Consider the following 24,413-nt stretch of genomic DNA (forward strand, 5'->3'; position numbering starts at 1 on the left):
GTCTTCAACATTAAGGCATATTTCCTTTGCTTAACCTACTTTTCCTCCAACAATGGGACTTTTTCTAAGAGACGCTTGCTTACGTGATCAAATTTGCAAATTCAGCATCTCTTTTGTCTTTCAATGGTCCATCATAAAACAAAGCGTGCCAAAGGAGAGATAGAGAGGTGAGGAAAACACATGCTCTGATAAACAGATATCTGTCACCATGTGACAGTAGGGATGGATTGAACAAAAATACTTTCAATTCTCCACATTTGCAGACTTTTGGTTTGAGTTCTCCCGGTGTATCGCTTGACGAGCCCCTTCCCTCGTTTGTTCACAAATAAGTTCTTTTTATTTTGTATTGTAGAAGGACTGGCCCTAAAGTAAGAACCTTCCAGTATGCCACAAGATGGCAAAGTATGTGGTACTGATCTACGTACATTCACATGGTCCAAAGATTTAGATTCACAGGATTTACTTTAGCATCGTACAGGCCAGGGTTAATGGTAAGGTGTACTCAACTGGTCTTCACATATTGTTTTCCTTTCTACTGCTTAAGAAAATGTTCTTACCTACTCAATTTTATGGGAGAAACTTGACCAGTGTCATTCAAGGTCCAATTTGCCTTTCCTTGGCGTTCAGGGCAATAATCCATCTGCCCACAGTGTTTAGTGTGAAGCTAGAGTTCTTTCATAGACATGTTGAGCTCAAAAATTTGGTCTTAATGCAACAAAGGCAGAGACAGAACTTTGTGGCAGGCGTTTCTCAGAAGAGAAAATGATGAGTTTTCAGCCAGCATGTTCAGAATCAGGAAAAAAAAAAAATTTAAAAATGCAAATCAGCTGAGAATTCTGTTACCCTCAAATAAGAATCCTGATTCTGCTTGACAGTGCACCTTCTCTAAATGCATATTGAATCATAACACTCTTAGAAATGCACAGCTGGAAGGGACCCTATGGATCACTGAGTCCAGCCCCCATCAAGGAGGCACAGTGGGGAATTGAACTCTCAGCCTCTGCTCAGTCATACCTTATAGCATCTAGTTTGACCTGAAGGCCAAAACATCCATTATACTTTCCACAGAGAAGGAAAGTCATGTACCCTCAGTGCACTCTGGCTGTGAATCCTGCCAGTTTCAATTCTTCTGGATCATTTCCTAACACATTTCTCTTGGGAAAGGATGTACAGTGATGCCTCGCAAGACAAAAATAATTCGTTCCGCGAGTCATTTCGTATTGCGAAAATTTTGCCTTGCGAAGCACGGTTTCCTATAGGAATGCATTGAAATTTAATTAATGCATTCCTATTCATCTTGCGAAGCACAGCCAAAGAAAAATTTGTCTTGTGAGTCACCCAAAAAATCGCAAAACGCTTTCAGCTTGCGAGTTTTTTGTTGTGCGAGGCATTCATCTCGTACATCAAGATGGCATCAAAACAAGCTTATTTCAATTTCTTGTCCCACCACAACAGGTACATTTTGTAGCTTTGGGTTTATGTCATATGGACCCAACAAAGTATCCTGCCATCTTGGTTGTTGCCAGAGATTGTACTATATCCAAGTAATCGAAATGGTAAAGTTCACATCTGACATGCTTTGTACATGGGATGTACATAAGTATTTGGTGAAGCTCATGACTGCAACAGTAGATCATTTTCTTACATAAGTGACACCATTTTCTGATCAATGTGCTTAGGAAAGATCAAGTGGTCATAAAAATAAAGAGTCTATGAAGCCTTAAAATATTGCCAAAATATCCCTAGAGATTCTTCTGATTAGCATTATGTCACCTGCAGGCAGTGAACTTTGCCAACTGCCTCTTCCTCTTTGCACAGGACTTGCTTGCCATTAGGTAAACTGAGGCAATTGGCAAAGGGGATTGTGGTTCAGTGGAGAGCCAAAGCTCACTGAGTCAATGCTTCAAGATTTTTTGATTAGCAGGAATTATGATGGCATCCAGTCCTTTTCCACCTTTAGCTACAGTCCTTACAGTAGATGGGAGAGAAACAGATTTTTCAGGAATAGTATATTGTTACAAGTTACCCTTGCTGTAATGAGAAGTATTTCAAACTACCCTGCTCTTGAACAGGCAATTAAGAAGCATTAGCTTTAGCAAAGACCTGCGTCCTATTTGGTGCTAGACTGACCCAGCTTCCTGCATTTTCAGATTCTCATTGTGCATGGAGATGGTTATAGGGATTGTCATGCTGAGCAGCTGCATTTCCAAGTTTATCACTATACCACTGGGCTATATCACTGGAGGCTGGGGTGGTCTAGATGACCTTTTTGGTCCCTCTGAATTTTGCGTCAGGTAGTAGTTGCTGGGAGGCAACAGCAAGCTGCTGGATTACAGGGTTGCCCAATTTTCCTAACAGCCCCTGAGATTCTCCTGCTGCCTTGAGGTATGACAGAGGATGCCCTCCCATTGTGAGTGCTGAAGAAAAAATTGAATGCCAATCCTCTTGGCATTTGTACATGTGATGTGGGGAGACTCCATCCAACTCTTCACTTGAAGCAGCAAAATGCCAGCCCTGCCTGTACATAGCACAGAAATACAGCAAGTTGCTATAAGAGGAATGGAGCTCCTTATCTTCTTCTGCCAGACCACGGGAGGCTAGCGATTTGTTTTGATGGCCACTGACTTTACAAGGCCAATAACGTACCATTTTTTTCAGCAGATGACATTTTCTATGCATCAATGGTAAGCCTTCCTCATTTCATACATATATATATATGTATGATGCACATTCTGAAGCAGAAGTACAATTGATAAATTATCAACAGTGCAAAAAGCTGCTTCATATTTATCTAAACGTACAATATGTTGCCTTTAAATTAGGTGTTTCTTTTCTTTTTAGAGAGGTGACAGCAAAAGAATGATTTTCATCCTCCAGAATTTCTGGTCCAACACCATGTTTTTTTTAAAAAAAATAAAAAACAAAAAACAAAAACAGGGGTCTTGATTGCATGATGATGTGTGCACATGCACACACACGTGTGTGTGTTCATATACCCACATGCATGTGCAGAAGAGACAATTTCTTCAGACGTTTCCCTCTAAGGCAGACTCAAAAACATCAAGTCCTGCTTTGAAATAAACCTCAGCCGCACTGAAGCTGTTGAGCACTTTTGACGTGGCGGCTTGAAGAGTCTCATTTGATGGATGCAGCTTGCAGTCTTCCACTGCCTCCAGCAGTACTGAAAATTGACGCTTCCTTTCATCCAGTCTGTAAAGGATATTTCTGAAAGAGAACAATGGGGAACCGGTAAATGCTCCGCTCAAACGGATGAAAACAGATCTCCAAAAGTCATCTGAAATCATCGATGATGCCCCCAGGTGGCAGCCACGTTTTACAAATGATATACATTACCTACTGTAACATTAACCCGGGGCCAGGCTCAGAAACGGAATGTGTATATTTTGTCTGGCTTCCCAAAAGCCTGCCCCTTCATCGCTCCAGGAGCGTACATCTACAAATCTTATCAAAGGAAACATCGTCAATCAGGATGAAATATATAACACAACCTCAGCCCCATGACATCCCTCTCACAGCTGCTAACATTTTCTCATTGAGAAAAATAACAGCCCAATCCCACACTCGATAGCCTTTTAACCTTCACTGGAACATCTTTTCCTCCTTCAGCACTGAATGAAACCTTACCTGAACCGTACAAGGCTTCTCTAATGAAGGTCCAAAGTATAAGGATGGGGCTTGTGACCTGTGTTGTCCTTACTAAAGGCAAAACATGGAGGAACATCTTTTCCTCACCACGAGACAGTGAAATGATTATGATATTGTTGTTATTTAGAAAGAATGTATGCAGTTCAAGAGCAGGTTTTTGGAAAATTTTGCAGATGTGCAGCCTCAAAAGTTGAAATAACCGTTGCTTTGTTCGATGGACTAATAAAAATCAGGAGCATAGGATGGGTTGTTGGCATCTTTGCAAGCAATCACCCTGTCCTTCTGTGCTTACTCTGTGTGCGCACTTTTTTGCAAATTGTGCAAAGTATCACCACAAAAGCGCTCAACATTTTGCTCAAATGCAGGAGGTGTGATCCCTCCTTAGGGTTTGTGAATCATTCACAGGCTGTATCACCATGATGAGACAGTTTGTCTCTGTTGGATATATTGCAGCCTACATACAATGCCTTTGAGCAGTTTTGACTGGGAGGAACTTTTCTGGATGGAGCAGATATAAATCAGTCAACTCAGTAGCAGCCAATAGTTGCCTCTCTACCTCAGATTCTTTTCCCCACCTTTTTTCCCCAGTCAGAGTTCAGTTATAAGTTCTGTTAGTTATGGAATCTGAAGATAGTTAGAGTATGTGTTCTGTGAACTAAGTAACCAGTCAGTAAGTCACTAATGAAGCTAGTTAACCAGGTAAGCTCCGTTAATGCAACCAGTTAACATTTTTCACACAAAATAATGTTTGGGTTTTTTTTTTATTTATGAAGTATTATAACACTGAAGACAAATACAATCTGTCCTCTGTCCAGCTCCCTGATTTTGCTCCTTTTGTGACTTCCTCTTTGCCTCAGCCTGCTGGACAAGGGTCTCTTCAAATTGGGAGAGGCCGTGATGCAACGCCTGCCTCCAAGCTGAATGCTCAGAAGGCAAGGTTTCACATTTGTTGAGGTCCATTCCTAAGGCCTTCAGATCCTGCTTTCAGATCTCCTTGTATCGCAGCTCTGGGGCAATTTCCCTGCACTAATTCTCCATACAGGAGATCCTTTGGAATCCAACCGTCAGCCATTCTCACGACATGCCCAAGCCAAAGTAGACGTTGCTGTTTCAGTAATGTATACATGCTGAAAATTCCAGCTCATTCTAGGACTTCTCTATTTGGAACTTTGTCTTGCCAGGTGAAATCAAAAATGTGTTGGAGACAACGTATATGGAACGTCTTTGACTTCCTCTCCTGCTGTGCACAAAGGGTCCAGGACTCACTGTAGTACAGGAGTGTACTTGGGGCACAGGCTCTATAGACCTGGATCTTGGTATATGCCGTCAGCTTCTTATTAAGCCTTACTCTCTTTGTGAGTCTACAGAACATTGTAGCTGCTTTGCCCATATATTTATCCAGCTCGACATCTAAAGAGAGGGTATCAGAGATCGTTGAGCCAAGGTACACAAAATCATGAACAACCTCCACTTCTTGTGTAGAGATGATAATAGAGGGAGGGGAGTCTGGCCCATGACTTGTGTTTTCTTCAGGCTAATTGTTAATCCAAAATCTTGGCAGGCCTTACTAAAACGATTCATAAGTTGTTGGAGGTCTTCAGCAGAATGGGCAACAAGAGCTGCATCATCGGCAAAGAGGAAGTCCCGCATGCATTTCAGCTAGACTTTGGTCTTCTAAGTGAATGTACTGAGACAGTAAGTGCCAGCTGAGGTAAACAAATAAATAAGAGGCAGTCTATTGAGGGAGATGTGTAGCTCAATCTGCTGTTTAGGTCCCTGTCTGAACCATTTTATCTGCTGTGTAATTAGAGGAAGTTTATTTTAATTAAGCCACACTCAATTTATTTACAAACTCTGCCCCAAGAGTCTCGACCATAAATGAGACACGTGCAAAATCTCTTTACACCTGTACCAAAATACTGCCTCATCAAAAAAAGAAGTAATCATATGTTCACAGGACATGTTCCCAATGCAATAACTTCACAGGTGTCAGCTATAAAATCAGATTATGTTTATTTTCATCACTGCAGGATTTGTTGATTTTTTTATGTTAGTTTGGCTCCTGGATAGACCAAAGCAGCTTTCTACAATACATAATCATAACCATGAGCTGTCAAGTCAATTCTGACTGACGGTGACCTTTTCCAGGTAGAGAATACTCAGAAGTGGCTTCCCATTCCCTTCTTCTGGGTGCACCTTGGGTCTGTGCAGCTTGCTCATGGCCACACAGCCTGGCTCAACTCACAGAAGGCATAGGATTTGAATTCCCAAACTCTGGCTTCACAGCCAGATACTTAAACCACTGAACTATCCATTACATAGAGAAGGATAATTGATTCACAGATCTCCCTGTTCAAATGTGCCAACATTTCACAATGTGGAATTTCACAAACAGGTGAAGAGCTTGCCATTTTACATTATTGACCAGCCTTCTGTTATTAAATGGTGGTAGAGCAAAGTTCCCCACACAGAGTTTCCATAGCATGCCAAGCTAACACCGATCTTTCTTTGTTCTGTGCAACAGACTGAGATTTCTTCGTGAGACACTTCTAAGGTTCAAGCCCTCACCAACTGATATGAAACGAGGAATGTTGTGACATACTACTAGGGATATGGAAAAGGTAAAAAACAACGTCTGGAATCCTGTTATACAGTTACACTAACTGTGTAACTTTCATATGCAAATTGCCATAAATTAAGAAAGTTGTACAACTCACTGTATCTGTTACATGCTGGGTTGCACAATTCAGTGTACAACAGATGATTCCTTAACTTACAGCAATTAGTGTCTAAAAAGTACACTGTTTGCATAACTGTGCAACAAGATTTCAGTCCATATCTGGCATCTGGGTTCCTGTGTGAATCACCGCAGTCATGTCATTTCACATATACAGAAAATTTTGCTGCACTAGATCAGGCAGTGAATGCCTTTCCTTTTCACAGTGGCAAACTTAAGACTGCTTCCATGTCCTGTCCTTTGGCTCCCTGTAACTGCAATGCAGGGAGTGAGGTATTGCCAATGAAACTTTCCCATTCTTAGTATTGTGTTGGTGCAGGATATTGATGGTTCAGGAACTGCAGGGAATGGCAGAGGAACTGGAAAGATAAAGGTACTGCCCGGAATCAGCTGAATAACTATGCTAAACTTAAGTCCATCAATATTAATTTCAGTGGTGAACTGCTGTTAGTTAAGAAACTGGTGCTTGCATTTCGGGTCGTGTGCCATGTGCCACATGATGACTAGTGCACAACAGTATATATACTCACTGAGTTGTGGCAGGCTGATGTTCAGATTTATACCAATGGACAAAAATTTCCAGGGGAAGATTTCATGGTTTTAAAGCAATCAGAATATAGAAAAATGTGCAATTTCGTCTGTATCTGCACAGTTACATCATGTTCATACTACCATCATGGTTATGGCTGTATCCTTTGCGGAGACTTTTAGTTTGTTGAAGTATTTAGTATTCTTCTAAACAGACACCAGAGGTGTCCAGTAGAGAATTCCACATAACTCAACAAACTGAACTACAGATCACAGGATTCTGTAGCATGGTCTGTCATCTCTGGCTAAAGCATACAGAAGCTGCCTCCTCTGGTGTTATTTCTCAATGTGTATTTGTTTCTCTATTTGTCAAGCCACTTCTAACAAATTGTCAAAAACCCATGTGATTGGCCCAAACCATATAGTTTCAATAGCAGGACACGTATGGGAACCACAAGGACTGTGAATAAGCAGATTCCATGGGGCTATAAATGGCATTTGTATACATTTATAAACATCAATTTTATAATTATTCACTGGCTGATTATTCACCTGTTGCATAAAGTTGCCTGTACCTATCCGGGTGTGGTTTTCAGTAACTAAAAACTTCCTATTTTTATCCTGTGGCTCCTCCAACTTGATTGTGATCCTCTCATAATGTGGAAGACATGAGACAGAAGGAGGAAATGTTGCCGTTGGTAACTTTTGGCAATTAAATAATTCCTTCTTCTGTCTCATACATTCCCATGGCCTTCACCTGAGGAAAAGGATCACACAGGGGTTGGAAAAGCTGTAGGGAAGAAGTAGGAAGTTGTAAATCACCAAAAACTGTCCTGTGCTGGTGATTCCATAGAAAGACATAATCATGACAACAGGATTCCAACCACTGAAGAAAAATTATTCTTTGAGCCACTCCTGGTTTTTCATGAAAAATGCTCAAGGATTAAAAAAAATAAGAAATATATAAAATTAAAAACTCTACACAGTGGGTTTCCGTTAGGTTTCTGAGGGTCAGCGAGAACAGGCAATAAACGTTATCTTAAAGCAGGTGTAATCATTATCCTAATTAGAACAGTGTGTAAATATCATAAATCCCCACCCAGGGTGCCTTTGATTGTAAACCAAAGTGTGCGATGTTGGGAAATAAAACATAAAAAAAAGGTTGGTGAGCAAAGAAACAGGACTTTATCCTCAAACACATACAAAGGGTTTCATAAAATGAACAGACGGAGGAGGGATTTTCAAAAAACAAAACAAAAGAAAGCAGCTCAGCCAAGACACTCCATTAGTAACTTAATTACATGACAGGCCCGATGGCAACTCCAAATTAGTAATAAAACTGCCAGTGATAGTCACCCAGAAGACTACCAGAGAGTATTTTCCGCAGATTACTATCAGAGCCATCTAATTACTATTTGAAGAGAAGGATTGGTGGAGAAAAACGAGCAATGGCGGGATAAATGGCAACTTAGAAAATGAACGATGAAATGATTCCTTTATAATCTTCTTTCCATAAAGAGCATAACTTAACTCCCCAACCCTCAGCTCTACAACCTGCATGACAGTAACAGTGGAAAGCCTTTGCTGCTTCACAGTAGGGCTCGTGTACAAACACATCGTGACAGCAAGAAAAGAGGTGATCAGCCCTGGACATTCTGGTCTGTGAGGCGGACAAGATGTCACGTGCATCAGCCCTGTCCAAAGTTGCATTCCCCCAGTGTCCCCTGTTTGTTCTCCCTCGAACACAGGTCCACCTTCAGACACGGTGTACTATTTTCTCCCTTTACATGCTGCCACCAGCATGGTAAGAGCCAGTGCGAGTAAGATTTACAATACTGTAGCTCATTAATTTTTTTTGTCTCACACTTACACAGACATTTGCCCATATGCTAACATGTTGAAATTTACATGAGAATAACAAGACCATATGCCGGACATAGGGCTTGTGTGGGAGGAGTCAATGTTTCAAAATTGGATGCAACCCCTCAGATGATGTTTTGGCTTCAGAAGAACACACATCCCACATCAGGCATATGATCTTGTTTGAAGTTTACAGCCAGTATCCTATTTGGATCCTTTCCTCACTTCAGTAAGCCCCTCTCTCATCTGACGGCCAATGCAAGTAGTGAAAGGCTGGACACATGAATGGCAGTTTGCTGGAGCAAAGGGATTGCTTGAGCTATCTTCCTTCCCCAGTCATATAATGCAGCAGGATACTAGCCCATGTGATACAATCCTCTTGGATTAATCACTTCATAATACATTCCTTCAGCCTTTACTATTTTGACCACGTAGGTAAAATACACACTCACTGCAACCAGCACAAAGAGATGCTTAAAAAGAAAGTGCAATGCATTATTGATGACGCTAATGAAATTACTACACCCATCGCTCATCCTTAATAGGTCCATTTCAGTGACACCGCATAGCCACCTGAAAAGTACAGCACCAAATTGGGAAAAGTAATTAATAACTCCAGACAGAAACTCCAAGGGAGATAAAACCTCTGTACAGAACGGGCAAATCAGCCTTCTTAAGCTAAGGCAAAAGGAACACACAGAAGGAATTTTAGTCACAGACGATGAGTCGGGGAGGTTTTTATTAGCCATTTTTGTGACTGAAAAATGTGCTCATTGCTGACAGAAATAATGGCTCTCTATTCAAACATTGTTCTTCATTAACTGAAACGAGGAGAGAGTAGGTAACTATACAGGCTAGAAAGTAACCTGCATTATGCCCTGTCTTAAATAAATCAAACAAAATAATGCCATGTCTTTGCAAATGGCCTGCACTGCAATATTCCATACAGTAAGAACTAATTTTATTTTTTAAAATAATTATGTTGAGCTACTTCCGAGGCAACGCTCCGACTGCAGCCAAGGGGCGAGTTTACTTGGACTCTGTTTCGCAAGGCGGGGGGTGGGATTAATCCTGGGCTTGCAAATGGGTGCAAAAAGGAAGGGGGTGCTCTAACTAAAACATGGTGAATATTAACTAGAAAATGTAGCTCCAATTGAGGCTGATCCAGAGACTTCAGCAGGTTCAGAATATGGCAGCCGGGCTGGTGTCAAGTGTGAGCAAATTTGATCACATTTCCACAGTCTTAGCTTGCCTGCACTGGTCATCTGTGAAGTTCTGGGCCAAGTCCAAGGTCCTGGTTCTTACCCATAAAGGATTTCATGTGCCTTTCCTCAAGAACATTAACTTGTACCACCAGATACTTCCAGGACATACTCTACTTTTCTAACCCAAATATGAAGGAAACTTAGCTTTGAGTATTCAACCTCTGGGCTCAGAACACTCAGACATTATGAGTCCCTGTTGAATCTGAGCACAGGCTACAACTCCAACTAGGTGTGTTCCAATTGGTTTGTTCAGCTGATGTCAGTTCCATAAGGCTAGTGGCTGGAGAAAGCTAAGTCTCCTGACTATAGGAAGCTAAGCCTCATGACTGAAGGAAGCCTATTTAGAGAGGCAAGGTATGTGCCCTTTTGTTCTCTTCTCAGCTATCTCAGCTTACTTCCCTGTATAAGATGCACCTCAATTTTTAGTGTAATGATTTTAGGAAAAAGTAGTGTTTTATATACGGAAAATAATACGGTATATATTGCACTTGCCTTATCTGTTTGTTAATGGCCCAGAGTAGTGCCTTGCATTAATCAGGTGGCATAGGAGTTGAAAACAAACAAACAAAATTGCACAAGCAATCAATTTTCCTTCGGCCAGCCCCAGTTGTTCCTAGGCTCTGGACCATCTTGGCTCTGGAAGTTAGGCTGACGCCTCTCCTGTCTATATTTCCCCTAGCAGGCAAAATCCACCCATTTTTCTTCACACAGCCCTTTTGTAACTCTACCCCTTTGCTGCCAAAGAAGCTTTTTTTTTTTTTTTGGACTTATATACCGCCCCATAGTGCTACAAGCACTCTCCGGGCAGTTTACAATTTCATTATACAGGCTACACATTGCCCCCCCAGCAAGCTGGGTACTCATTTTACCGACCTCGGAAGGATGGAAGGCTGAGTCAACCTTGAGCCGGCTACCTGGGATTTGAACCCCAGGTCGTGAGCACAGTTTTAGCTGCAGTACAGCGTTTTAACCACTGCGCCACGAGGATAACTGCTAAACTTTTTCAATCACGTTTCAAATTTGTGTTTTAATTTTTCTGTTTTTATCATTTGTGTATGCGCTACTGCTATTTTATTCCCATTCCCCCCCAAAAAGAGGCTGTGTCAATCCACAGTTGATCCAGAGCCATTCGTCCTCCAGAAAGTATGAAAGCTTTGAAGTTCTTCAGAACTCTTCCTTAGACTAGATTGGAAACAGGCATGAACCACTGGTTTGGAAATTTCTGCTGGTTTATCAGCCAAGCAGATGTTCATCTCATCCAAGCCCTGCCTCCTCCTGCACCCACTCAGAGGCAGTGAATGGAGGAGGCAGGGCAGGAAAGCTGGGGCATTGCCTCTGAAGGAGTACCTACCAGAGGAGATGAGGCTGGGAAGTACCAAACACCTGTTTGGCTAATAAACAAATTTGCACAAACCATTAACCACTACTTCATGCCCATCTCTAGACTAAATGGCAACAAATGGAAAAGTGTGGGGAAATAGGGTTGTAAGCAACCTCAAGTTTTATTTGTGGAAGACAGATGAGATATAACACCAACACGTACGTACGTACGTACATACATACATACATACATACATACATACATACATACATACATACATACATACATACATACATACATACATACATACATACATACATACATACAGTGATGCCTCACAAGACGAATGCCTCGTGCAACGAAAAACTTGCAAGACGAATGCGTTTTGAGACACTTTTTTTGTGACTTAGAAGATTAATTTTTCTATGGTCGTGCTTCACAAGATGAAATTTTCGCAATACGAAATGACTCACGGAACAAATTATTTTCATCTTGCGAGGCATCACTGTACATACATACATACATACATACATACATGAAGGGTCCCAGGCCATCGCTGGAGCGTTCGCTCAGCGATGGCCCCTATGGGCTTTTTTCGCTATGCGATGATCGCGCGGACGCGATCAAAGCATAGCGAACAGCTGATCGGCGGTTACAAAATGGCCGCCGCTAAAACAAAATGGTGACCGCTGTTTTGCCTCGCTAACGAGTGAGTTTTAAGTCCATAGGAACGTATTAAATCAGTTTTAATACGTTTCTATGGGCTTTTTTGTTTCACTTAGCAATGGATTCGCTGAGCGAGGGTTAATCCAGAACGGATTAACCTCGCTAAGCGAGGCACCACTGTACATACATACATACATACATACATACATACATGCATACATACATGCATACATACATACACACATACATACACACACACACACACACACACACACATACATACATACATATTTTATGCTCTGATCTGTCAAAAGCAATTGATACCACAAAATAAATGTCTAGCAGGAGAACGTGAATGTTTCCATGCTCTGTGAATGTACAGTTGATCCTAATAAAGGTTCTTCCGACCTGCAGCTTTCCCCCTCTAAACATGCCTTAACTGGGCTTGTCTGGGAATAACATCCAGTGTCCTCCCTGTGGCAATTACTGCTTATCTTATTACCTGTGGCAATCAGTACTTATTTTATTTTATCTTATCTTAGCATTTTAATTTGTTTTTAATTTTATCTACCGTATTTTTCGCACCATAAGACGCACTTTCCCCCCACAAAACAGGGGGGTGGAAAGTCTGTGCGTCTTATGGAGCGAAGAAAACAGATTATATTTTCCTGTCTTCTTCTCCTAAAAAAATTGGTGCGTCTTATGGAAAGGGGCGTCTTATGGAACAAAAAATACGGTATATTTCATATGCATCAATAATATACGTTTGATTTACCAGCGTTGCTTCAAAGGAATTGTAAGTTGCATTTTAACAAAGAATGCAAAAGATTCTTTAACAAAAAATTTATAGATGGAAATGGCTTTTTCTACTCTACCCTACCCTGTATAACTCCCTGGATTGGGTATCTGGCTATGAACACAGAGGATGGGAGTTTGATTCTCCCCGTGCCTCCTTGACAGGGGCTAAACGTGATATGATTATGAGATTCTATTGAAACTACTTGGCCCTGAAACATGGGCTTCTCAGGAGTAGGTAGAGTTCCTACATTGGCTGTATGAGACTTGTGATGATTGCTATATTCACCCCAAGTTCAAATTCAAATAGGCTCATACATTTACATTCTTTCCCTTTCTCTGAACTCTCAACTAACCTTATTAAAATGAAGGTACCTCAAAATGCCAGATGCAGGAGAGGGCTATCAGGAGACAGGTCTCTAGTTGTCTCGTGGGCTCCCAGAGGCATCTGTTGGGGCCAGAGTGAGATACAGGAAGCTGGACTAGATGGGTCCTTGGCCTGATACAGCAGGGCTCTTCTTATATATTTATGTTCTTATGAAATAAAACATACCACCACCACCGCCACCACCAACAGAAAGCCACACCTTGAACATAACCCAGCAGACACAGTAGTAAAAGAATGAAGAGCTGAATGAATAATTGACATCGCAATTCCAGGAGATGACTCAGCTGAAGATAAAAATTTGGGACAAAATGCTGAGACCTGGCAATTGAAACCTCTTGCTTGTGGATGAAACATATCACAGTGGTTCCCATTGTCAAGGCTGATTATATATATATAGACATAAAAGCCATAAATAGGGCAGTGTTTCCATGGGAAATCCAGACTAATGGTTCCTGTTGGTGTTCTTTGTATTTTATGATAAAGGAAAGTAGGGAATATTATTAAGTTATTAAGTGCAAGACTCAAATTCCTTTGTCATATGCATCAGCCATACAGTTACAGAGTCACAATGGAAGCTTCCAAATATGCTGGATACAGGTTCTGGGGATTCACAGTTTAAAAAAGTTATGTTCCAGGACTTTATGTAAAACTGGAGGGGAGAGGGTAGGGATACATCGATTTCAGTTTCTTACTTCTTTAATATTAAGATTTATTCATTCCACCCTTTATTTGAAAGTTCGTCCTGAAAACATTTATATATTACACAGGACATATAGATGTAGTTTTGTCCAGCTTTGCCCAACATACTTCTTTTTTTCAATTAAGTCCCTTAATAGAATATATTTTGCACACCTTGAAAAAGTTCCTGTTCCCAAAGGCCAGGCTGACAGAAAGATCTTGCAAGTTGTAGTAAAAAACAAAAAACAAAAAAACATTTGCCTGGCTCTGATTTTGGACATTATTTCCATAAAATGTTTGCATTTTATCTACAAACTTCCCTTCAAGCTTCTTTGGAGAATTCCATACATCAATTTCAAAACAAAGCAGAGTTTCAATTTGGACATTTTTATTTCCAAACTGGCCACCCCTAGCTTGAGGAGATTCACAAAGATCCCACCTATGGTATACATGCTCCTTGACCAAATCATTCAAGTGGGAGCAGACGCTTTCTACATAAAATACAAGGCTGTGTATTTGTGTATAGTGTATGGGGAAATGTTAGAGGAACAGTAACACTTTATTATAAAAAGAATGTAGAGACCACAGTTCTTAATGCCATCCTATGTAGGGATAAGTATGAATTTTCTTTTTCCTTGTGTTTGTTAAGTAGCTATCACAACCTACAAATTTGTATTTATGACAAAGGCACTTGGGTTCTGGATACTGCACTTCAAGAAGGATGTCAACAAATTGGAACATGTTCAGAGGAGGGTGACAAGGATGATCAGGGGCTGGATACCAAGCCCTGTGAGAAAAGACTAAAAGAATTGGAGATGTCTAGCCTTGTTGAATATCAGGAAAAACTTCCTGTTTAGAGCAGTACAACAATGGAACCAATTACCTTGAGATGTGGTGAGTGCTCTAACACTGAAGGCATTCAAGAGAATTTTAAACAATCTGTGACAGATATCTTTTGATCTGTATTCCTGCACTGAGCTGGGGTTGGACTCAATGGACTTATAGGTCCATTCCAACGTCATGATTCTATGATTCTATCTTATAAAAATTAATGCAAGAAAAACTGAAACAGATAGATGGATCCATCCTGTCAGACAGCTTTGTGTGCTTGCCTTTTTGAAGTCCGGCATTGAATCCTTAGGTCTTTGTTATTTAAGGCTCATTTTTTCTCTCCCTAAGATCTGTTTCATATTTAACATACTGTATACATAACATGAGATTACAATGTGGTTCTCTCCATGATGGGAACTGCCATAACTATTGATTTTGCCCAGTAAAAATGGGAGAGATTTTTATTTCAGCAATATTTGAAAACATTAACAAAAGTTGCTAATTTATTTTTGATCCAAAACCAAAAGAACTTGAGACTGTTAGTAACTTCAAATGTGAAAGAAAGCAAAAAATGACAGATTTCGCCATTCCAATCCTATGCATATTTACTTGGAAGTGAGCCTCATGGATGCTGTGAAATCTACTTCTGTGTTAAACACACAGGATGGCACTGTACTTAACCTAAAAGTAGTTGCTCAGTAGTCACTATTAAAGAGTAGGCTGGGTAGGTGGGGCTCGTCAGCCATGGAAGGCAGCCCATCTAGGAGAAGGAAAACTCTGATTTCAAACCTCCACTGCTTTGTGGCTATATCCACTCATGGAAAAGGCTTCAGGAGTTAACCTAGAGGCAAAATCCGGAGCTGGAGTCCCAAAGGCAGCTCGTGTCGTTCTGCCAACTCCTGCGACATTGCTGGAACCAATTGTATTGGCTCTTGCCTTTACATTGGACCATTTCAGCAATGTGGAGAGGGGGTATCTCCTGCTTGGGTAACAGCCTATCCTCCATATTATCTTACCCGGGCTTCATGCTCTGGAGAGGACACTCCTCAATTCAGAACATGTCACCATAGTCTCTCGAGACTGAAGGATGCCTATGCTAGGGTGAAATACCAGTTGGGCAAAATGTATGAAAGCGACTATTTCATATTTTCCATTGTTGCAACCTCTTAACAGTTACTGGCAGGAATACTACGTGTAATTTTTTCCAATGTTTTTACCTTCAAAGTACAGAAAGACAGGGTGGGAGGGAACGTACCCTCACTCTGCATTGGCTTTACTCAACCAATGAGATTTGACAATATGATGCAGTCTGAAGTCAAGTTAGAGTGAAAGCAATGCTTCCTTCTTTGATCCCTGTGGCTTGTTGGTAAGGAAAGGGGGTAGAATTGCAGCTAGCAGCACCAGGTAGCTAATTGCAGCCATCATTAGGGTTACTAATAAATGGTGAACTCCATTTGCACTTTCTCCAAAATCCTCTCCTACCCTGCTTTGCACCCTCAAAACAGAGTAGTCCAGCATTATTACAAAATCAGCACAATTTCAGTACTTCAGGATGCTATATTCCATACCCTAATCTTTTGTACTAGTACGGTGCAGCTCTGCAATACACACAGCCATGCATAGAGACACTATGACTGAAATCCTGTTGTTTAGCATAATAAAATGTGTAACTTTAAGTTCATTTCTAACCGGCAAATAAAAAGCCTCACTGTGATTTTGCACCAAGCCAGCATGTGTGCGTCCTCCTGAGAATCACAGCAGGGATTTGTTATTCACTGGCTAGAAATGGACTCAAAGTTATGAATTATCTCTAAGCAACAAGATTTCGCCCCTTACTTCATAGCCATCTTTATAGCCATGTTTGGAAAGGTAAAGAGGGGGGAGACTAGAATCCATAAGAAAGAATTTAGTCTCAGCAGCCATTTACACCTGATACCTGAGGAGAACAATGGCATTTGGGAACATGAGTAGTTTGGGAGTACTGAAGAAAATAGTATTGATTTAAATGGGATTATCCACTAGAAAAGCACTTGAACCTAACTTCATTTCATGAGAACCTTGTCATAGCTATCAGCAGGAAAAAAAATATCTTGGGAGCTCAAAGAAGCCGTTCACAAACAGCATGGATGGAGATGGTGAATTAGAACCTTATCCTCTGAGGTTGAAACAGCCTTTTTTTTAAAGGGTTGGTCTATTGTACTCTGTATCTTCCCACTGGTAATAACTATTAACTTGCGAGATCAAGTAACCATCATTTCCCATCCTAGCTTTTTCTTCAGCCTCCTTATCTGTTCTTCTTTACCAGTCTACTGAAATCTTACAAGCAGGATTTCAAATACACTACTGAGCAGGTATGGGAGGGAGACAGATCAAAGGGCTGTATGTATTGCTAATGCAGCTTGATCTCCGTTATCTGTAGTTTTAAAAGGAAAGCACAAAACTTTGGGCCCAGCCCCTCTGCGTGGTTGTCAGTATCTCCACTTTATGGAGGAGAATCTAAAGAGAAGACGGGCCACCTGCGGAGACTCTCCATGAGACGGGGAACCCTACCTAGTTGGTTAAACTAATTTTTCATCCCAGTTCCCAGATGAAGGACTCTGTTTTGGGTTTTTTTGGTGTGTGTTCCTCAGCCAAATATAGAAGCTTGTAGTTTCCAAAGAAGACCATGTGGGAGGGTATATGCACAATGCCTCGGTTTCTTTGTTTGAGGAGTTGTAGTGCGATGTCCAATCCACATCAATGTGAGCTGTAGTTTGAAAGCCACATCTTCAATGCAGCCTGTACTTTTTCTAACTTACCTCTGGAAATAAGGCTGGCACAACTGTCTGCCATGAACTTTTGGGGCTCTGATTCCTCTGCACTATTGACAAGGCACTGGTGCATGCCTGAGGAAGTGGATTTTGATCCATGAAAGCTAGCAGGTTTTATGAGAAAGATAGATATCTAGATACCTAATAAAGTCATCACCTACTCCTGCACTGTACCGTGTAAAGACCACACAGCTTTCTTTAACTTTTTCCTGACTATTCAGGAATCCCAATGACAAGGAGAAAATCCACCTGTGGGAAACTTATTTCTCCATACACTTGTAAGTTACAAAGGAAACTTATTTCTCAGTTCCTGTTGATTAAAAAAAAAGTTGAAACAATAGTCCGTTTTAAAGAAAATGAAGCCTGCATGGATTCACTGTGGAGGCTCAGTCTTTACAATTGCTTTAAGGGGTTGTTATTCAAAAAAACCAAATCACTGGAAAAGAATGACTGAGAGGTTATTGATTGCCGCCACCTAGAGTGGTCGCAAGACTAGATAGGCGGGATATAAACAAACAAACAAATAAATTGTTTGAGTAAATATCATTCCCCCGCCATATTGTTTGTTTGTTTGCTACAATTAATGTACACCTGGTGCTTCCTGCAGTAAGTTCAAAGTGGTGTAGGGGGGCTGCCCTTCTATTTACTTTTATGGCCACAAGAGCCATATGAGGTGGGTCAGGCTGAGAGTGCATGATCGGTCACACAATGAGCTTCACAGCTGAGTGAGGAACGGAAGCAGTGTCTCCCAATTCCCAGTTCAATACTGGACATTAAACCATCCTGTCCAATATAACAAATGCAAACATGCACATTGACAAATGCACCGGTTTTGGCAATGATCAAATTGTTGGAGTTATTTCAACCTTGTCTGCTGCGTTCAGTAGGTCTTGCTGGGAGGGAACTTTCTGGACTGAGGTGACTGTCAATCAATCCAGCAGTAAATAATTTCCCCTCCCTGTCTCTGATTTCAAAGAGCACCATGCTTCTCTGCTCTGTCTTTTATTTTTCCCTCTCTTTTTAGTCTGCTGGTAGTTGGCAGTTAGTGTAGTTATGTGAAACTCTGCAACACAAATAACCATTAAAATGCATAGTCATAAGCAAAAACATACACTTACTGGCTGAGAGAGATTGTAAAGGCTCGTTGAGCTTCTATAGTGCCTGTCTATTTTTTTCCCTATGAAGAATCTAGCATTGCTATCCTATGCACCAGGAATTCAAGCTATGTAGCTTTCCTTATATGAAAAAGGTGGGAAACTACATTTATTCTCTAAGATATTAATTTTCGAGCATTTTCTCCCTTCTCCCTCCATAATCCTTGTTCCTTTTGTGCCGTGCCTTAAATTTTAGATTGTAATCCTGAGGGCAGAGGCTGTCAAGGATCAACTCTTTTGTAAGCTACTCTGGGAGACTTTGGGGTGAAAGGACAGTATAAACACATGGACTCAATCAATCAATAAACATGCTTTTGTCTCTGTCAGTATCTCTACTGAGGAGTTCTAAAAGTGAGTAAGCTAAATGGCATTCCCTAGTGCTGCTCTTCCACCTCTGTTTTCTCACCCTCCACATAAGGAAGGTGACTTTCTGAACTGGAGAACATATGGCAGGTGTGGAAGATCTCCATGGGACTCTGGTAGCTGGTGAACCAGTTCTCACGATTGGATGATGAGCCTCTATGCATGGGGAAAAGTAAAAACGGAGACCACCTGTAATAGCTCCCTGTTGCCGCATATTTATCCTACTCGTTTTCATAAGGCTTGGATGGGGCTTGTAGTTTTCCACTTGCCTATCTATCTGTCTTCTTCGAAGGACTTCCTCTGGGCTTGAATGCCTGTCTCAAAGTCTTGATATTGAAATATGCACCATGGGGTTTCCCAAATCAAGACCACATTCCTGTTCATACATCAAGCTATTTGAATGCTATTAATAATGTTACCTAGGCAATGCTTCTTTCATTATCTGGTGCTACAGATGGTCGTGGCAATTACACAGTTTCTTTAAGGGAAGATATATTCGCTGTTGAATCTCAGACTTTACAAATGTCAAAACAGAAACGAGAAGCAATCTATTTCTCCCAAACGAACACATGCTGATATGAAAAAGGCTCTCATATGCTGCTTACCCACTACCTTAGACTGCTCCTAAATTTCAGATCATCTACAATATAAGAGGGATGGGAAACTTCCATAGGAATACTATATTCTCTATATAGGATTCTATAGTAATTTATATAGTGATGATATAGTTATAGACACCTATGAAGGCCAAAAAGTGGCTGGATAGCTCAGTGGTTTGGGTGTGGAGCCAGAGGTTGAGAGTTTGATTCCCCACTGTGCCTCTTATGAGTACAGCCAGCCTGTGTGGCTTTGGGCCAGCTGCACAGACCCAGGATGCTCCCAGAAGGAAGAGATGGTAAACCAGAGTATTCTCTCCATGGAAAACTCTGAAGAGGGTTGTCAGAAGTCACAATTGACTTGATGGCACATTATTATTATTATTATTATTATTATTATTATTATTATTATTATTATTATTATTATTATTATTATTATTATTATTATTATTATTGTTGTTGTTGTTGTTGTTGTTGTTGTTGTTGTTCTTCTTCTTCTTCTTCTTCTTCTTCTTCTTCTTCTTCTTCTTCTTCTTCTTCTTCTTCTTCTTCTTCTTCTTCTTCTTCTTCTTCTTCATTTTTGCACCTTCTTTCTCAGTTTTTATGAAATTAGTGAAAACAGCATTATATAATTTTGCATTTTGCTAGTGCCTTTTTTTTCTGCCCGAGATGTTTCAATTTGTTTAATTCTGTATAAAGACAGGTTTTAGCTAGGAACAGGGAGTTATCTATTTATGATTTTTTTTAACCTATGGCATTTTTGTTTTCCTTATTATATGCGATTTTAATGTGTTGTGAACTGCTCAGAAGGTGTATGCACTATGGGATGGTATACAAGTTTATACAAAAACAAACAAACTTATAGCAGGCAAAATAAAACTTACTAATAGTGGCTTGCTATAATCCTTCTTTGCCATATTCATAAGTAGGAACTGGTCCGAGTATCAAACTGAAACAGCTTTATTTGTACCTTGTCCAGACTAATCTGAGGATCAGAACACAATTATAATTTTGTATGTACAGTTCTCAGAATTTTAAAATGTGCTTCTGGGCTCAAAAGCGACATTGGAAAAATAAAGATCAATGAATGGGATGGGGTTTCAATGCACTGCATGGATCCTGCATCTCCTTCATGGCTTTCAATACAAAAAAATTAATATTTTAAATTCAGCAGAGTGTGGCATACCGGCAAACAAATTATGCAAATAAGATTCGAATCTGAGTAATTTATACAAGACACATTTGCCGTTTTTATCTTCTTTTTAGCACAATTATGGCTATTGGCCGGAATACTCTGCCTTGGCAGGCAGGTGTTTGTCCTTTGCTGGACGGACAGGTGTTTGTTCAAAAGAAGGTAGAGAGTTATTTCACAGAGGTACTATAACTTTATCATGCACAGTTTATACTGAGCAGTGGATTACACTAGCCTGGCAGTTAAAATGTCAGAAGGCCTAAGGCCTGTTTTTTATGCTAGCCACAGTTAGAGATGAGCATGAATTGAAAAACAAATCACCAAATTCGTTCAAAAATCACTGTTTCATCAATTCGTGTTTGTATGAATCAATGCCCCCCGATTAATACGAATCAATGACTTTTTAATGTTTTTTTATTCTTTGATTCCTGGGCTATAAAATAGCCACATGGACACCTAGAGATATCAAAATCACAGAGAAACTTCCCATGACTCTCCTCTACAATCTCTACAAAACCTTCCGGGAGAATGTATAGTTTCGATGTCTGACATCCAATCTTCACCAAACCTGGATGGATTGTAGATGAGAGCCAGGGGAAGCTTCTCTGCAATTTTGGTGTCTCTGGGTAGGTGCCTTGGGGAAACTTTGGGGGGGGGGCACTTTTTGTGGGTATATAGCTTGGATGTTTGAGACCCATACTTCAACAAACTTGGCGGGTTTGCAGAGAAGAGTTATAGGAAGCTTCTTTGCGAATTTGGTATCTCTAGGTGCTGGGGAGCATTTCATATGGTTTTAAAGGAAAAATGAATTGATAAATGGATTCATCGATTCATCAGAAAAAAACCACAAATTTGTAATTCATGATTCATCAACCTCGATGAATCATGACTCAAAACACATCGTCATTTTTCTAATTCAAGCCCATCTCTAGCCACAACACAACAGCCATATTCCAAACTAGATTGAAGGGAGCGGGATGTAGCCAATGAGACGAAGAGATCTATTGAAAATTCCATGTCAAGGTGACTAAGCATGTCAAGAGAGAATTAAGCAACAGAGACTCGAATGTGTGCTCTTCCTACCTTTACTGCTAAGTGGGCTACAGATACTCAAAGTTACATTTTTTTACTACAGCTCTCAAAATACCGCAGTTAGTCATAAATGTCAGGTACTCCCACTCCAAAGCTTGCTGACAACTCTTTCTTGTCTGTAGATACTTCTTGTCACTGCTGCATAGGCAATATCACTCAAATCGAAAACAGGAGGCAGGGACAATCATAGACTGAAAGAGAGAAGATTTTGGTTTTTGTAACCCTAGTTCTATGCAGAACACAGAGGGATCAGACCAATATATTCGCAAAGGCTTTCACGGTCGGGATCTAATGGTTGTTGTGGGTTTTTCGGGCTCTTTGGCTGTGTTCTGAAGATTGTTCTTCCTAACATTTCACCAGTCTCTGGGGCCGGCATCTTCAGAGGACAACACTCTGTGCTCTGGTGTAGTTGGCTTGGGAGTGCAGTATTTATGGCTGTGAGATAGGCTTTTGTCTTTTTCTGTAAATGGGTGATCAGTGTGTCTTGTTGTGGGTGTATTGTTGTGCTAAGGAGAAGACATTATCTGTCACTGGTCTCAGCTGCTGGACGGGCGGTCCGCCACCATGGAACAGTGAAGCTGGTGTTTGCCCCAACGTCCTGGATAGGCGTGAGACTATCCCGGGTCACGTGACTGGTTTGGGTGAGGGAGTGCGGTTATTTAAGGGAGCACTCCCAGTTGATCGCCCTCTTTCCTGTTTGGGCACCCACCTGCCCTCCCTATTTCTAGTGTGATTTTTATGGTCGCCTTTTAGGGGCCGGATAGGAATTTTTGACCTTCATCCTGATTGGCTTTTGGATGTGGGGATTTTTCGCCTATCCCACACTGGAGAAGGTTTGTTGGCATTTTTGGTGGTTGATTTGGTCACACTGGTGGGTAGTGCAGAAAAACAGGTAGTCTCAGTGTGTCCTGTTTGTAATTCAGGTAAGCCAACAGCGCATCCCACCTCCCGGCTCTACAGATCGTGCGATTACAGGGCCAGTGCGGGGAAGATGCGCTGGGCCACTTCTGGACCAACAGTCATCAATTAAAGATGTCTCAAGGTCTGGGGTGTTTATTAGCGGCCGGTTGGGTTCCTGTTGTCTTTAAGACCGCTGGAACCTGGGGCCAGGGACTTGCCCAATGGCAGATCAGGGGCTATTGGGATACCCCGCCTTCTCCTGTTTCCGCACTACAGCAGGCCCCTTCTTTTGATAATGTTTGAAGATATAGATTGATGTGATTTGATTTAATAAAGTGTGGTCCGTATTTAATCCATATCACTGTCTCGCGTTTTTATTCCGGGTTTGGGGGGGCAAGTGGTTGATGGGTGTCATTAGCTGGTCTTTTGTGTGTAGTGATCCCCTGTCCTTGTGGCTGGGTAGAGTTCGTTGACCTTTTGCAAGCTGTATTTTTGAGAGCTGGGAGCCAAGTTTTGTTGAGCTTCACACTTTCCTCTTTTTTGTTAAAGTTCTGCTGGTGCTTGTGGATTTCAATGGCTTCCCTGTGCTGGTGTTGTCCAGTATTTCAGTATTTTGAAATAGAATTTCATGTCCAGTTTGTTTTAGGGCATGTTCAGCTACTGCAGATTTTCCTGGTTGTTTTAGTCTGCAGTGTCTCTCATGTTCTTTGATTCTGGTGTGGATGCTTTGTTTTGTGGTTTCAATATATACCTGGCCACAACTGTAAGGTATCCGGTATACTCCTGCAGTGGTGAGGGGGTCCCTTCTGTCCTTTGCTGACCGTAACATTTGTTGTATTTTTGTGGCGGGCTTGAACTGAGATGAGGGATAACATCCGATCTCCAGCAGAAAAGGAACAATGACAATACAAAGAATACAGCAGGGACCATTTTTCCTAGCTATTTACTAGCATTAAACCATCTCTCTCTCCAGTTAGTGAATTATCGGTAACCATTGCTTTGATACAGGTGTCCTGTTTTCTAGCACTGAATTCAATACCCATCTCCTCATGAAACAGGTAGTTTTAACCAATGAGGAGTATGCAGACTCTGAGATTGCTATTCCAAGCAGGTAGTGCATCACATCTAGTGAGTTACAATTCACATCAGGAAGGTGGAAAAAATGAACCTTGCACAGCAAAATCCCAGTTGTTTGCAGTCAATTTACACAAGGTGCCTGCAATATTAATATATTCCCTCCCTCTGCCAAGGTAATGTCCTCAAGACTGCTAGCTTTCCAAATGTCAGGAGGTTGGGGCAGGATGGCACTAGTTCTCTAAAATAATGTATTGGTAGTCTCCTGAAAGCTGAACAACTACTACTACTACTACTACTACTACTACTACTACTACTACTACTTCTTCTTCTTCTTCTTCTTCTTCTTCTTCTTCTTCTTCTTCTTCTTCGTTTGCTGTGACAATGCCGTGGCAGATAAAACAATCATGCTTAACTCTTAAGTACTGGCCAGGTGCCAAATATTTTACTCTGAGAGATCGTCAGAGTCAAGAATTGTGGCAAAACGGCCAACTGGC

At 41.0% G+C, this 24,413-nt stretch overlaps 1 protein-coding gene across 2 annotated transcripts in view; it reads right to left on the bottom strand.

The window, feature by feature from the left end:
* Positions 1 to 314: 314 nt before the first annotated feature.
* The window catches only part of NAALADL2 (N-acetylated alpha-linked acidic dipeptidase like 2), a 988,342-nt gene continuing 964,243 nt past the window's right edge, over positions 315 to 24,413 (bottom strand). For both annotated transcript variants that reach the window (XM_078389637.1, XM_072996217.2), the window contains one exon: positions 315 to 3,225. In XM_078389637.1, the coding sequence (XP_078245763.1) occupies positions 3,027 to 3,225 (199 nt within the window). In that variant the 3' untranslated portion in view covers positions 315 to 3,026. The remainder of the gene's footprint in view (positions 3,226 to 24,413) is intronic.

Source organism: Pogona vitticeps, chromosome 3, assembly GCF_051106095.1.
Source record: "Pogona vitticeps strain Pit_001003342236 chromosome 3, PviZW2.1, whole genome shotgun sequence".
Lineage (NCBI taxonomy): Eukaryota > Metazoa > Chordata > Lepidosauria > Squamata > Agamidae > Pogona > Pogona vitticeps.